Source organism: Pogona vitticeps, chromosome 15 (genome assembly GCF_051106095.1).
Source record: "Pogona vitticeps strain Pit_001003342236 chromosome 15, PviZW2.1, whole genome shotgun sequence".
NCBI lineage: Eukaryota > Metazoa > Chordata > Lepidosauria > Squamata > Agamidae > Pogona > Pogona vitticeps.
In genome coordinates this window covers 11,088,558-11,104,741 of record NC_135797.1, presented here as the reverse complement: position 1 = coordinate 11,104,741, position 16,184 = coordinate 11,088,558, and the positions used below count along the sequence as shown (strand labels likewise).

General features: G+C 47.5%; 1 protein-coding gene across 2 annotated transcripts; it reads left to right on the top strand.

The window, feature by feature from the left end:
- Positions 1-626: 626 nt before the first annotated feature.
- Positions 627-15,215, top strand: SLC25A45 (solute carrier family 25 member 45). 2 transcript variants are annotated; one of them, XM_072984456.2, is made up of 7 exons: positions 629-989; positions 1,492-1,558; positions 4,036-4,079; positions 4,988-5,059; positions 9,581-9,766; positions 10,921-11,191; positions 14,590-15,215. In XM_072984456.2, exons 1-7 carry the CDS (start codon positions 912-914, stop codon positions 14,856-14,858), a joined length of 987 nt encoding a protein of 328 aa, XP_072840557.2. In that variant the 5' UTR covers positions 629-911; the 3' UTR covers positions 14,859-15,215. The 2 variants fall into 2 exon arrangements, with proteins under 2 accessions (XP_078238194.1, XP_072840557.2); XM_078382068.1 differs by lacking the exons at positions 4,036-4,079; positions 4,988-5,059 and having other exon boundaries at positions 627-989.
- The last annotated feature ends 969 nt before the right edge of the window (positions 15,216-16,184 follow it).

Below are 16,184 nucleotides of genomic sequence, written 5' to 3'. Positions count from 1 at the left end.
AGTACAGGGCCTTGCTTAAAAAGAGAATCACCGCTCTTGGAAGCTTCTGGGTTTAGGAGTCCCCTGGGCAGGAGGGGCCTAGGGGCCCCCAAACCATTGAGGGAGACCATGGTTCCCCTGTTTCCCATCCCTACTCAATAGAACAACGGTTGAAACCTGTAACAAAATGTTGCAGTACATCCTTGCTTTCTTTACCCCAGCTCTGCTCTAGTTTTCTGTTTCTGGGGGTTGGCCACTGAGGGAAACAGGAGTGCGGACTAGACGGGCTTTTGGCTTGATATAGCACCATGGGAGAGTGAGTGCGAGTCTCTGTGTACAGTGGTGCCTCGCTAGACAGTTACCCCGCATGACAGTTTTTTCGCTAGACATTGACTTTTTGCGATCGCTATAGCAATTCGCAAAACAGTAATTCCTATGGGGGATTTCGCTGGACAGTGTTTGGTCCCTGCTTCGCAAAGCGATTTTCACTAGACGACAATTTTGACAGCTCCCTCCGCTCTCGCAAAACAGGTGTTTTCGGGACCTAAGGTTCGCAAGACAGCAATTTAAACAGCTGATCGGCGGTTCGCAAAGCGGCTTTCCTACAGCCGATCTTTGCTAGACAACGGCGATTCTTCCCGATTGGAATGCATTAAACAGGTTTCAATGCATTCCAATAGGGAAATGCTTTTCGCTAGACGATGATTTCGCTAAACAGCGATTTCAGTGGAACGGATTATCGTCGTCTAGCAAGGCACCACTGTATACCATTCTGACGCCATGTGAGTGTACTGGGTCATTGGTCAGGCCTGCAGTGTATTTGTATATTTGTGCAGAATTAGAAGTTCCCATTGTGACTTCCTTTTCTTTTTCAGACTGTCTTTGCATGTAACCCCGTTTAGCCAAACACCGTTCCTCCGCCTCGCTGCTTCATGGCTCCAGCCCTTGATGATGATGAAAGCTCAGGTTCCTTTCACCCTGGTGGCCTTCCGGTCGCTGCTGTTCTGCAGGTCGATCCTTCTTGGGCTGTTCTGTAAATCTTTAGCAGCCTTTCAGGATGAAAAAAAAAAAAGTTAGGATTTTTAAAATCAGAATTTAATGTTATTCCACCCTCCGGTACTCTTGTCCCCTCTGAACTTTGTCGGATCTCTGGTTCCTCCAGAGCCATGAATTTTAGAGTGGCGTAAACCTGGATGGATAATTAAGATCCATTAGCTTTCCATAATACTTTGCACCAACAGGGAGGGGGAGGGGAAAGGTAGAACAATTTTAATTGACATGGATCACGATATCTCTTGCATTTTTGGATCTGTCCTGAGAAATACCTGCATTTCCACTTCTACCTTGACACTCCAGGTGCCCAGATCTCCCAGCGAAGTGTCTGCATTTCCCCCCAGTTAACTCCTGGTTAATGGCTCATCTCGGGAAGACAAAGAATGTGCACTTGATTAAAGATTAAGGCAGTTCCACAACGACATTGACTCTGACCAGATCTCTTTCTTCCACGTATAGATTTTGCCAGAGTGTCCAGGTTTATTTACGATGCCCACTGCTGAGTTTCTTGCCGGCTGGCTTTCGGGTAAGACCACTATCTTATAAGCTCACCTTTATCTCTTTTCACAAGGAGCAAGATAGAGGCTGGGGGTCCGACCGTCCTCTGTAGTCCTCTGTACAGTTGTGCCCCGCTGGATGATTACCCAGCTGTATGACAAATCTGCATTACGTCGACGATGTTTTAAATGGGCGATTTTCGTTTGACGATGATCGGTTCCCTGTTTCGAGAACTGATTTTTCGCTTTACGAGGATCAGCAAACAGCTGATCGTCAGGTTTCAAAATGGCTGCCGGCTTTCAAAATGGCCTCCAGCTGTTTTCTAGGATGGATTCCTCGTTATACAGGCACCGAAAATGGCCACCGTATGGAGGATCTTCGCTGGACGATGAGTTTTTCAGCCCATTGGAATGCATTGAACGGGTTTTCAATACGTTTCAATGGGATTTTTTCGTTTTGTTTGACGATGTTTTCGCTCTACAGCGATTTCGCTGGAACTAATTAACATCGTCAAGCGAGGCACCACTGTACTTCGTTGGTACAGTTGGCTTTCTCCTTATTAGCTTTCAAAGTTCACATCTTTTTTAAAAACCTCTTAGCAGTATAATAAACTGAGTCATATAATCAAGTCTCATCTAGCATGTGAGATATTTTCTTCCGGCATCATTTAAAGCTGTGAAAATTCTATGTAGGGGTGGACTGAAGGTTAATCTTCCTTTAGTTATCTGGGTAATTTTCAGTAAATCAGCAAAGATGTCTGGAACTCAAATGTTTCCTAGTAGGTAGTCCCAGTGAGTTCTTCTTATTGCACTCAGTTTATACGTTGGCTTTCTCTTTTACAGCCACAGTCCAGAGCTGATGTTTTTGACTGTGCTCCCTCACATCATAATAGTGTTCAAGGTATTTTTATTGTTAGCCGCCCAGAGTAGACTTTGGTCTAGATAAATCTAATAAATAAATAAAGGTACATGAGGTGTTCGTAAAAGGGCATGCGATGCCCACACACCAATGAGCAACCTCATATAGCCAAGCAGGAATTTAAACCTCAAGTCGTGATCTGACATGCTTCTTCCAACCCCCCACTGTTTCCTCCCCATGCCCTAAAAAATGTACTTGTCGTTTTTTTGTTCCCGTTTTTCTTGTTCACAAAAGCAGAGTGGGGCAAAACCTTTCTTGCTTGTGGGTGGAGCATTACAAAAACTGGCATGGGGCAGGGGGGGGGGGTGAAATCTAGAAATCACAGAGTTTAGAAAGCATACTTTGCCCCCCCCAAGCAAAAGAAATTTGCCTCTCCTTTGAAAAATCATTGTGGCTGGGTATTATAGCTGCAAGATCTGTACAGCGATAGGGTCGTAGGAGGCAACCCCAAGGCAGAGAGTTCAGCCTTAAAAAGCCAGCTTGAGATGTCGCATTATTAGGCTTCCCTTCAAGGCATATAGAATCAATTGTCAATCTCTGTTCTACATTCATGGCTATGTGTCTTTTTCAAAAGCAGCCAAAATATTACCTGTTAGGTGTTTTACCGTATTTTTCCCTGTATAAAACTATACTTTTGTCTAAAATCTTTAGACTAAAAATTGAGGGTCGTCTTATACACGGAAGTAAGCTGAGGAGAGAACAAACACAAGTGGAGGGGAAAGCAGGGATCAAAGTGATTCTGCAGGGCTTTGATCCCTGCTTTCCCCTCTACTTACTAAGTCCCATGGGGCTTAGCAAAAGGAGGGGGGAAAGGATCAAAGCAATCCCGTGGCTGTATAAGGGGGGAAGGGAACAAAACAATCGTGCATTCGTGGGATTGCTTTGACCCCTTTCCCCCTCCTTTTGCTAAGCCATGTGGGGCTTAGCACAAAGGGAGAAAGCAGGGATCAAAGCCATCCTGCAGTGCTTTGATCCCTTTTCCCCTACATTTGCTAAGCCCCACTTAGATTTCTTCATTTTGGGTTAGAAAAGTGGGGAGTGTCTTATATGTGGGGGTGTCTTATACACAGAAAAATACGGTATTTCTCAAGTAAAGCCTCAGAATGCTATATATGCTGTGGTCATGGGAGACAAGACATACTGGGTGAAATCTTGTTGTGCAGTTACACAAAAGGCATAACTTTTAGTGGTGAATTGCCAGAAGTTATGAAACCTCTGTCGATATTAGCCAGTTCTGTGTGCAACAGATAATGCTTATGGAAATGTCTTAACTTTTGCCAAAGCGTTGCTAAAAGTTACGCCCTTTGCTTAAGTGTGCAACAGTATTTTGGCCACAAAGTTACACCCTCTCACTAAAAAGTAATTAAAAGTTACACTGCAAAAGTGCTGATGTGGTCCCTTGTTGTGCTAAAGTTGTCACGTAATGTAATTATGCTTTATTGATTGCCAAAAAAGAAATGAATTAGAAGTAACCGTCCTCTTTCAGGCTCCTGCAAATTCCAACTTGCATGGCCAGGGATGATGATGGCAACATTAGTCTTAAGCACCGGAAGCAAACACACTAATTCTCCTTTTCTTTTGCTGCAGGGGCAGCAGGACTTGTTCTGGGGCACCCCATCGACACAGTCAAGGTGATTTGTGGCGTGAGAAATGTGAGGGGGAAGCAACCCTCTTGCACTGGGGGGGGGCCTGAAAGGGCATAGATCCCAGACAGTGAGTAGGGGAATGATGGCAGCCGTAGCACTGGGAGGTGCACATCATAAACCGTGGGAGGATTTGAGCCGTTTCCAAAAACAGACAGTTGTGAAGCAAGCTGTTCCAAAAGCGTACAGGGGAGAGGCTGTACAGAACAGCAGGCTAGAGTGTTGATCTGGTCTCACGGCATCATCTCCCACTCACTTTCCCTGAAGCCATTGGGCATAAACCGCCACCAAGAGACAGTTTGGACTTAGAAGGAGAGCGAATAAGGCTAGGAGGGCTTTTTTTGTAACATTCACTGCTAGATTTGGGTGCAAAATCTGTGCCAAAGCCCCATGGGCCTGCTTACCTCTGTCTGATGTTCCTCTCATCTCGGTTACCACCGTGTTCTTTCCGATGGCTTTTGGCATCTTTTAATTTATTTTATTTATTATCTTCTCTTCCTTTTTTGAAAACATGGTCTATGTGTAACCGGGGTAGGCGGGTGTTTGACACTATGCACTTCCCACTGGATAGGGATCTCCCTGCTTATGATATTGCAATGAGTGCCAAAGAAAGGTTTAGTTCCAGTAAAGAAGGAGGTTGCTTACAGATTTCTTTCAAAAAAAATTTCTTGAAGGTCTCTTAAAGAGAGTAGAAGCTGGTGATGAAGGTGAAATTTGGATGCAAATCCTACTCGCAGTCCTGAAGCATCGCAAGTTTACAAAATCTCATCCCTTAATGAGATTCTGGGGAGATGCTGCCTGGATTTCAAGCAGACTTGGGGTCCCCCTGACCCTAGGCTGTTCTGGAATAAAAGGAGGTGTAGCGGTAGCTCAGCAAGCTTTTTGTCCTGTTCCAGGTGCGGCTGCAGACGCAGGCGGGCTATCGAAATATCCTGGACTGTGTCGTCACGACATACCGAGACGAAACGGTGTGTATGTTTCTGCGTTGCTTGCTTGTGGACTTTGGCCTTGAGGCTCACCTTTGGGGAGTCCATGCTCAGGGCAGGGCCAGTATGAGTTGTTGCCTGAGGAGGAGAAGGAGGAGGTGGTCCCTCATCGCCCTGTTCAGTGTACAAAGTGTGACTGGAGATGAACACAAAGCACTTTGTGCCCTGTTGTCATAAATCATCTGCACGGTAGCACAGCTGCCACACTTCCCTTCCACCTCCCTTCCACCAGTTCACCCACGAACCTGCTGATGTGCGCTCCCCGTCACATGATCTTCTGGTCTGGGAGGAACCCAGATTTCTCTGCCTCCTCCAGCAGCTGGCCACTGAAAAGCAGAGCAGCCGGAATCTCTACCCTGCCCTGCCTCCTCCAGCAGCTGGCCACTGAAAAGCAGAGCAGCCAGAATCCCTACCCTGCACTGCCTCCTCCAGCAGCTGGCCACTGAAAAGCAGAGCAGCTAGAATCTCTGCCCTGCCCTTCCTCCTCCAGCAGCTGGCCACTGAGAAGCAGAGCAGCTAGAATCTCTGCCCTGCCCTTCCTCCTCCAGCAGCTGGCCACTGAAAAGCAGAGCAGCTGAAATCCCTGCCCTGCCCTGCCTCCTCCTCTGAGTGGCCAGCTGCTGGAGGAGGCGGAGAAGGGAAGTTCAGGCTCCTGCCCAGACCGGAAGATCACGCGACAGGAAGGAACAGGGCAGCATGCACCGGCAGGTCCATGAGTGGGTGAGCCCGCGGGAGAGAGGGAGAGGAAAGGAACGATGACTTATGGCGAAGGAGCGTGAAGTAAGTACTTCATGCCAATCTCTAAGTGTGACTAAATTGGAAATCAAATGTGGGAAATGCTGTGGATTATGCTGGGTTGGTTTGCATTTTTCCCCATCAATTACATGATGCAAAGGGACGTCCGAGTCAGTCCCAAGTCCTTGATCCCCCTAATCTCTAGTCTTGCCCTTGTCAAACAAGTGATCAATTTGTATTCGTTTGGATGTGTGATGGATTGAGCTGGTGCAGAAAAGCTACCTTGCGGCCTGCTGCTCCTGGCTGCCTCACCCCCTCTTAACATCAACCACCTGGCCTAGGGGGAGAGAGAGCTTACAGGCCGGAGCTGCCCCTGGGACCGCACCAGACCATCGTGCCTACACCCAGAAGGAGCTAAAGACCATCTGCCGGCCATTAAGAGCCTCGTGGCGCAGTGGTTAAAACGCTGTACTGCAGTTAAACTGTGCTCACGACCTGGGGTTCAAATCCCAGGTAGCCGGCTCAAGGTTGACTCAGCCTTCCATCCTTCCGAGGTCGGTAAAATGAGTACCCAGCTTGCTGGGGGGGCAATGTGTAGCCTGTATAATTAAAATTGTAAACCGCCCGGAGAGTGCTTGTAGCGCTATGGGGCGGTATATAAGTCCAATAAATAAATAAATAAATACCGCATCAGCGCACAGGAATGGCAAGCAAAGCCCTTCAGAAAAGGCGGCTTCTTCTTTTTTAACAGGTAAGGGAGAAGCAATGCTTCTCAAATGTTTTGGCAATCCTTTTTTTTTTTCCAGCTCAGGGTGAGCGTAGCCTTTTATTGTTTTAAAGCGCCGAAACAGCTTGCAAAGTTGGCAAGACTCTTATTTTGATGCGCTGGAGCATCTAATAACACACACACACACGCACATGCGCTGATCAGAGGAGGAAATGACAGGAGAGGACAGCCTTTTTGCAGCTTAAGGCAGTTCCGTCCAATCGTGCCTTCTACCGGCACTTTAGTAAAACTGCAAATGAGGGATATAAAAAAGCTTTTCTCCTTTCTGCCTGTGTGGCGGCTTACACTGAACAGACCTGGATTTGCCGGTGCAGCTTCATAGCTAGTGGATACGAGTGAATTCACATTTCCCTCGCTGGCTAATCACACCCTAAGGCTAGTGGATGAGTTTTACCTCATCCCTCATAAAATAATAGAATAATTGGGTTGGAAGGGACCTAGGAGGCCATCGAGACCAACTCCCTGCTCACGGCAGGAATCCAAATCATAGCAGATCTGGCAGAGTGTTTGTCCCAAATGTTCTCTTGAATGCCTCCGTTGTTGGAGCGCTCAACACCTCCTGATGTCATGGGTTCCACTGTTGTGCTTCTCTAACAGTTAAGAGGATTTTCCTGATATTCAGCCTAAATCTAGGTAAAGGTAAAGGTTCCCCTTGACAATTTGTCCAGACGTGTCCGACTCTAGGCGGCGATGCTCATCTCCGTTTCCAACCCATGGAGCTAGGGCTTTGTCCGCAGATAATCCTCCTCTGTCTGACTATGTCTTAAGGATTTGAAAAGTGCTACCCTGTCTCCCGCCCACACCCCAGTCTTATTTTCTCAAGGCTAAAACATGCCCCATTCTTTCCGTCTTTCCTCCTAGGACTTGGTTTCCAGCCCCTTGATCGTCCTCATCACCCTCCTTTGAACTTGCTCCAGTGTGTCAGCATCCTTCTTGAAGTGGGGTGTCCAGAACTGGACACAGGACTCTAGGTGATGCCTTAGTGCTGCTTAGAGGGGGACCGAAACGGGCTAAGACTTTGACTTCCCTTACATCATCTGAGGAAAGCAGGTAGTTTAAAGGATGCAGTGTGATAGAGGGGAATAGTGAAGAGGGGCAGGAGAAACATCTGGTGTACTGCCATTTGTGTGTGTGCGAGCATGCGTTTGTGTGTCTATACACATGACATCTGCTACCTGAGATACAGTGGTGCCTCGCATAACGAGTGCACCGTTTAATGACGAATCCGCATAGCGATCTGTTTTCTTAGATCGCTAATGCGATTACATTGCGATGTTTTAATGGGTAAAACATCACATTGCGATGATTCGTAAGCGTTTCGCTTACCGATCTTCGCATTGCGATGTTTTTTGAACAGCTGATCGGCGGTTCCAAAATGGTCGCCGAGTGCCACCGCAACCATTTTCGCGCCCTGCCCTCACCGAGGGCGCAAAAATGGCGGCGCTATGGAGGAACATTGCTGAACGGTGAGTTTGGGCCCCCTATGGCTTTTTCCGTTCTGTTTAGCGATGTTTCCTCACAGCGACGATTAATCCGGAACGGATTAACGTCACTATGCGGGGCACCACAATAGTTGCCTCACTCTGCCTATTGACAGAGCTGGCCCCGCCTCACCATTGAAATCATGGATCTGACATTTTCGTCTTAAATTACTACCTTGAGACCAATCAGTTCTGCTGTAATGTTTAGAGAGGGTTTGAAATAAGGCGGTAGCAAGCCATCATTAATGCATAACTCCTAGAGTTAGGAATTGTGTATTATTTATAACGGCGTTCCACGTCTAGCCACGCTGGCCACATGACCACGGAAACGCTCTAGGGATAAAACGCTGGCTCTATGGCTTGGAAACAGGGATGAGCACCGCGCCCTAGAGTCGGACACAACTGGACTAAACGTCAAGGGGAACCTTTACCTTTACCTATTATTTATCACTTGACTGCATGCAATTATTATAGTTAGGAAGAGTAATAAATAGTGAGCCATGCCTAATGCGTTGCTTTTAGAAAATAACTTTCCAGCTCTGAGTAACACCCTTCCAATCATGTTTGAAATTATCTATGGGGTAGACAAAAGTTGTTCTTTCTGTGTTAGATCACTTCCTCCTCGTGAGGTCATCCGGGAATCGGAATGGTAGGTGATTGTCTCAAGTAAGAGGGAAGGCAGTCCTTGGGAGCCAGAGTTGAAAAAGGATGTTGACTGACTGAAGTGTGTCCAGCAGAGGAATGGTGAGGGGTCTGAAACCCAAATCTTCCACAGACTATTGAAGGAGGTGGTATTTTTATTCTAGAGAAGAGAAGATACTAGTACTTATTCCCCTCTGTTCAGCATTGATCAGATCTCGTCTAGACAGAGTACTGTGTCACTCCACTCTTGAAGAAGGATGTCAACAAATTGGGAGCAGATTCAGAGGAGGGCAGCCAGGATGATGAGGGGACTGGAAACCAAGCCCAAGGAGGAAAGACAGAAAGAATTGGGCATGTTTAGCCTTGAGAAAACAACACTGGGTGGGTGGGTGGAGAGAATAGGATAGCACTTTTCAAATACAGTGGTGCCTCGCATTACGATCGCTTCGTTTAACGACGAAATTGCATTATGATGAACTTTTTGCGTTCAATGCATTCCAAAAGGGTAAAAACTCACCATCCAGCGAAGATCCTCCATACGGTGGCCATTTTTGCTGCCTGAATAGCGAGGAATCCGTCCCTAAATACAACGGGGAGCCATTTTAATCATGCGGTGGCCATTTTGAAACCGCAGATCAACTGTTCAAAAAACATAGTTTTGCGAAGAATCAGTTCCCGAAGCAGGGAACCGATCATCGCAAAGCGAAATCCCCCCATTCAGATCATCGTTAAGCGGATTTGTCGTAATGTGGGGCAATCGTAAAGCGAGGCACCACTGTAGATGCCGTCTGGTACCCCAAACCTTTGCCAGAGCTAGGCTCTGGGGGCCCTCCACCTCACTTTTCTGCTTCTGTGCAGGTCCGTGGCTTCTTCAAAGGCATGAGTTTCCCGCTGCTCAGCGTGGCGGTGGTGAATTCCGTCATGTTTGGGACATACAGCAATGTTCTCCAGTACCTGTGCGACACCCACCACCGCGACCACAGCGTCAACCCTCCCAGATACGCCCACATCTTCACGGCGGGCTGCGTCTCAGGAATGGTGCAAGTAAGAGCCAGCTTGGGTGCCCAGCCGGCGCAGTGTGGCCTAGGAGCTTAGTTTCTTGGACTGGTTTTGAAGAGATCTCAGCTGAAGTCCTCCCTGAGGCATGAAATCGGATGATCTTGGGCCAGAAACCCTCCTTCCATGGCTCATCTGCTTCCCAGGCTTGTTATGTAAACCAAATTAAAAAGCCAGAGCTCTTTGAAGCCCAGAACAGGGTGGGGGTGGGTACCTCATCCAAAATTGCGGTTAAAGTGTTCTCTCTTTCTCAGTTCATGAGCCACTGGTGAACACACTATGTAGGGCCTCCCTATCTACAGGATCAGTATCCGCTGATTCACTTACCCACTGGCTGAAAATATAAAATAAAATACCATATTTTTCCATGTATAAGACTATACTTTTGTCTAAAATCTTTAGACTAAAAATTGAGGGTCGTCTTATACATGAAAGTAAGCTGAGGAGAGAACAAAAAAAAGTGGAGGGGAAAGCAGGGATCAAAGTGACCCTGCAGCGCTTCGATCCCTTTCCCCCTACACTTGCTAAGCCCCACTTAGATTTCTTAATTTTGGGTTAGAAAAGTGGGAGGCATTTTATACATGGGGGCGTCTTATACATGGAAAAATACGGTACCTAGAAATTCACACACACATATATGAATTTCTAGGTGTTTTATTTCGTATTTTCAGCCAGCAGATAAGCGAATACGCGGATCCTGATCCTGTGGATAGGGTGTATATCCAGGGTGTATTTACCAGAAGTGGCCACTAGAGGGAGCCAGACACCATGCAATGTATAGCATTCCGTACTTCCACGTGTTTCAGTTATCCACGGGAGCGGGTTGGGGGACTGGAACCTTTTGAGAGCATTGCAGTGAAAGAGCAGAATCTTGGACCAGATAATGAAGATTCAGATTGCCTGGTGGTGGGGAGAAGACCACATTGGCTATGATCAGCTTTTAGAGAAATCCCAGGGGTATAAAAAATAATAAAAGACATGGTTTTTTAGAGGCCTAGAATTTGGTTGGGTCCCATTTCCAGCTTCTCTCGGATGAATGCCAGGGAGAACCTTCCCCTTCAGTGGCTGCAGTCATGAATCCCAAGAAGAACCTTTGGGGGAAATAATGTCCTTTGGCTTCCTCTCCCCGTGTCTTGATGCAGGCCATGATCCTGGCCCCGGTGGATCTCATCAAAGTCCGGCTGCAGAATCAGACCCACCTCTACAGCCGCCGCAGGGCCCTGACCGGGGCGTGCCAGTCACGATACAGGGGCCCCGTCCACTGTGCGGTCAGCATCTTCCAGGAGGAAGGCGTGGCGGGCATGTTCCGCGGTGGCCGGGCATTGGCGTTCCGGGATTCACCCACCGTGGCCGTCTACTTCCTGACGTACACGGGGCTCTGCAGGGGGATGACGGAGGAAAGGCAGGATCCAGGTGAGACGCTGGGATGGGATCAGGGCCGTTGCGTTGGCAACGTGGCATCTCTGCCCTTTCCAGGGGTGGAATCTGACTTTTTCTCATAGAAGCAAATCCTGTAACCTTCAAAGTCCCTTATAACAGTGGTCCCCAACCTTAGGGCCTCCGTATGTTCTTGGACTACAACTCCCAGAAGCCTTTTCACCACCAGCTCTGCTGGCCAGGATTTCTGGGAGTTGAAGTCCAAGAACATCTGGAGGCCCCAAGGTTGGGGACCACTGCCTTCAAAGTCAGGATGAGAAAAGAGGCCAGCCGGGTGGGGTTCGGATGCTACATCGGGGTGAAAATCATGCGGACCTACCTGCCACATGTCACTCCCGGGCGGGTTTCTGGCAGCCTAGTGCGTTCACCAATATTAGGAGAAAATGGCCTCATGAGAGGTATGTCTTCTTGAAAAGAATGGGCTCCTGTTAGGTCAGGGTGTCTAGTCCCTCATCATCCTCCCAGCCTATTTAAAATATTTTTACCCTGCCTTTCTCCTGGAAAGGAACTGAGGTGGCTTACAACGAGGAAAAGACAAATGTTTAAAAGCTAAAAACCGGGAGTATACCAATATTTTAAAAAGGAATTAAACAAGGATTATACAGTGGTGCCTCGCTTAACGAGTGCACCGTTTAACAATGAATCCGCATAGCGACCCATTTTTTGCGGTCGCTAATGCAATCGCATTGTGATGTTTAGATAGGCTAAACATCGCATTGCGATCATTTCTGCACCCAGCGGCCATTTTGGGAACAGCTGATCGGCGCTTCCAAAATGGCCGCCGGGTGCAGAAAATGGCCGCCCGCACCATTTTCGCGCCCTGCCCTCGCTTACCGAGGGCGCAAAAATGGCGGCGCTATGGAGAAACTTCGCAGAGCGGTGAGTTTAAGAGCCATAGGAACACATTAAACTAAGTTTAATGTGTTTCTATGGCGTTTTCCGTTCCGTATAGCGATGTTTCCCCATAGCGATGGTTAATCCGGAACGGATTAACCTCGCTGTGCGGGGCACCACTGTATTTGAAGTAGCCAATGAAATAAAATACGGAAAACACATTTAAAAGCAACAAAGCACAGGCGTCCGTTTTTAATAAACCCTCTCTGGCCGCCAGTCACTAAGGAAAAGTCTGCCTGAAGATGAAGGTCTTTGCCTGCTTGCGGAAGGACAGCAAAGATGAGGCCAGCTTGGCATCCAGTGGGAGAGAGTTCCAGAGTCTCTGGGAGCAGCGACAGAGAAGGCCCTGTCCTGTGTCTCCAACATACACATCTGTGAAAGAGGTGGACTGAGAGAAAGGCCTCTCCTGATGATCTTAATTCCTGGACAGGTTTATGGAGGGAGATGCTGGCTATTAGATAGCTTGGACCCAAGCTATTTAGGGATTTATAAGTTAAAATCTACATTTTGAATCTTGAGAGCCCAACAAGTACTTCATAGACCTCTAGGGGAGAAAAAAATCAGAAGCCTGTGTTCATCACAGCCGGCATTTATCCCATTTAGATTTCATTCCAGAATGAAACCAAACAATCTCGGACCATCAAATCAAAATTCTTTTAGCACTCTGTCCATTCAGAATTTGCCATCGTGACCTGCCTTACCCCCTCGTGCCTTGTTCTAGTTGGAAAACCACTTTTTTTAAAAACCAGGGGTTTGACGTAACTGGGAGGGCCGGGTGCAGCCCGCAGCGAGTCCGAGGTGGTGTCGGAAAATGTCCCCCTTGAAGCTGGCAGGGCTTGGCACAGCGGTAGGCGTCCCGGGGCTTTCCAGATTATTTCGACTACAACCCCAATCAGCCCAGGGTTGCTGGAGCAATGGCTGGGGATGATGGGAGATGTTATCCAAAGCCGTTGGAAAGACTGAGGCTGACTCCTTCCTGTTTTAACTCTTTTGTGGAGAAGGGAGCCATCCCATTACGGGCTGCAGGAGCGGGTGAAATGTACTAACTTGCAGCTACCTGCCTCATGGTGGCTAAAGATCATGGGAGTTGTAGTCCAAGACCTCTGGAAGGTGTCCAGATCAGAAAGGCAAGAGTTCACTTCATCATCTGCAGAGGGGCGTTCCAGTCTCCAAAATTATTTATTTGCTGACACAGAAAAGAAGTGACCTGTCTTTTTCAGGAAGGGGTTGCACAGGCTGGTAAATAAGATACCCGTATTTTTCCGTGTATAAGACGCCCCATGTATAAGATGCTCCCCACTTTTCTAATTCAAATTTAAGAAATCTAAGTGGGACTTAGCAAGTGTAGGGAGAAAGGGATCAAAGCGCTGCAAGATCACTTTGATCCCTGCTTTCCTCTCCACTTGTTTTTGTTCTCTCCTCAGCTTACTTCCGTGTATAAGATGATCCTCAATTTTCAGTCTAAAGATTTTAGACAAAAGTATAGTCTTACACATGGAAAAATATGGTATATAAAATTGTCTTGAAAATATACACAAATATACACACATATACCGTATTTTTCCATGTATAAGACTATATTTTTGTCTAAAATCTCTAGACTAAAAATTGAGGGTTCTGTTATACACGGAAGTAAGCTGAGGAGAGAACAAAAACAAGTGGAGGGGAAAGCAGGGATCAAAGCGATCCTGCAGCGCTTTGATCCCTGCTTTCCCCTCCACTTGCTAAGCACCAATTTGATTTCTTAATTTTGGGTTAGAAAAATGGGGGATGTCTTATACATGGGGGCGTCTTATACACAGAAAAATACGGTGAATCATAATCCTACAGTCCTTAAACTCCTTCATGGATTACTGCCTTATTGTGGCGAAGGGGCTTGAGTAATTCAGAGAAGCTTAAACAGTTCTAACATTTTCTAAGCGGTGTTACCTGAAAGCAAGGAAGTGGGGGGGGGGAATAAATTAATCCAAAGCTAACAAGAAATAAGTTTATTGGGTTCAGAGGTCTAGTTCCAATCAGCCCTCCACAACATGTGTCCCGGTTGTGGAAAAAGAAACGTCTGGGCACATTCAGAGACACATTTGTCAGAGACGAGAGGCTGCGAGACTCCCTCTTCCAGGAGGCGAAGCTTAGGTCCCTGCCCTCTAACCTTGATAGGCTCTCGAGAAGCCATTCTCGGCCTTGTTTTGTGGCCACGGCCGAAATATAGGCTGGGCTAGGATTGAATGAATGAAACTTGTAAGGTGGTGTGTGAAGAATTGTTTCCAGTCGGTGGCTCTTTTGGGGGAGAAATTAAAATGAACCCGGTCCAAAGGAGCTCCCTGAAGGTGTCTTTTGGGAAGACCCATAAGGACGGGGATGATGGGAGTTATAGTCCAGCGCATCTGGAGTACATTGCTTTTAGGGTTTTGCATTCCCCTGTGGTTCTTCTTCACCCTGTGATCCTGTCTCCTCCCCTCCTCCCAAATAAACCCTTCCAGGTCCAGTGACCATTCTGGTGGCCGGTGGTTTCGCTGGGACGGTGTCATGGGTTTTGGCCACCCCGATGGACGTGGTGAAGGCCCGCCTGCAAATGGACGGGGTGAAGCAGGCAGAGTATCGCGGGATCTTGGACTGCATCCTGGCCAGTGCCCGTCACGAAGGCTGGCAGGTTTTCTTCAAAGGTCTCTCTCTGAATGCTCTTCGGGCTTTCCCCGTCAATGCTGTCACCTTCTTGAGTTACGAGCATCTCCTTAAGCTGCTCTGCTGAACATTGGGGAGCGACGTGTCGGGCGATACCTGGGACCGTGTCTCTCCCTCCCTACCTCTTGTCCCACCTCCTTTAGGTGGTGGTTCCCCTGTCACATGCTGGGCCTTCTCCGTGGTGGCTCCTCTCCTGCTGGTGGCTTCAAAGTCTTGCGGCACGGATCTTCATGAGGGACGCCTGGCAGACTGGAGGTGCCGTGCCGTAGCTGGAGACACCAGAGAGAGCCCTCAAGGACTACAGTTGATTTTGAATGAACTCTTTATCTGTGGAACAGCCAGGAGTCTCTGGTTGGCGAATTTTTGAGGCTGACTTTTCGTTTGTTTCCATAAATGGATAAAATTTAAAAGAGCTGTAACCATTTCCTCATTGCGTGGGCAAGTGGAAGTAGCTCCGATGTGTCCTGGCAGTCATCTAGCCTGTTGTTTGGTGCTTCCCAAATGGAAAAAGGTACTGGTCATGCTTGGAGATGTTTTTTTGCACAAAATGGGGAGAGCACAAAATGTGCACGCACAGTTACGAGATGGGGAATACACGGCTCAGTTACACAACGAATGAGAAGGATCTTGGGATTGTTGTAGATCGAAACCTGGAGATGAGCCAGGAGTGTGATGCAGCAGCAAAAAAGGCCAATGTGATTTTAGGCTGCATTAACAGATGTATAGTCTCCAAATCCCATGAGGTACCAATCTCCCTCTATTCAGCACTCCTTTGGCCTCATTTAGAGTCCTGTGTCCAGCTCTGGACACCACACTTGAAGACTTGGGCTGAAAATACAGAAAGCCAGATTTTGGCTGAATATCAGGAAAAACACCTTAATTGTTAGAGCAGTATGACAATGGAACCAATGACTTTGTGAGGGGTTGAGAATCTCATCGCTTGAAGCATTCAAGGGAAAACTGGACCACCCTCTTGTCAGATCTGCTTTGATTGGGATTCCTGCCTTGAGCAGGGGGGTTGGACTGGATGGCCTTATGAGGCCCCTTCCCACTCCATGATTCTAGGATTCTATAATGTCTCGTTGCACCGGAGGTGAGATTCGGCACAAGGGAGAGGAAAATTCTCGACTGGATGAAATTAAGACAAAGATGAATTGGCTTCACATCTCTTCTGATTGCTAGCTGCTTCTCTGGTGAAAGTTAGAAGCAGAATTGTAATTTGCTTTGTAGAATCTACATTATGGGAGGGCGCGGAATCATCCACTGTGAGGAATCTGTGTCTAAGCCCCTCAGTCTTCCACCCACATGGGAGTGATAATGGCTTTGTACAGCAAAGATGTGGCTAAACTAAGTAACCTATTTGAAAGGAATACTATCCATTAGAAAAGTTCAC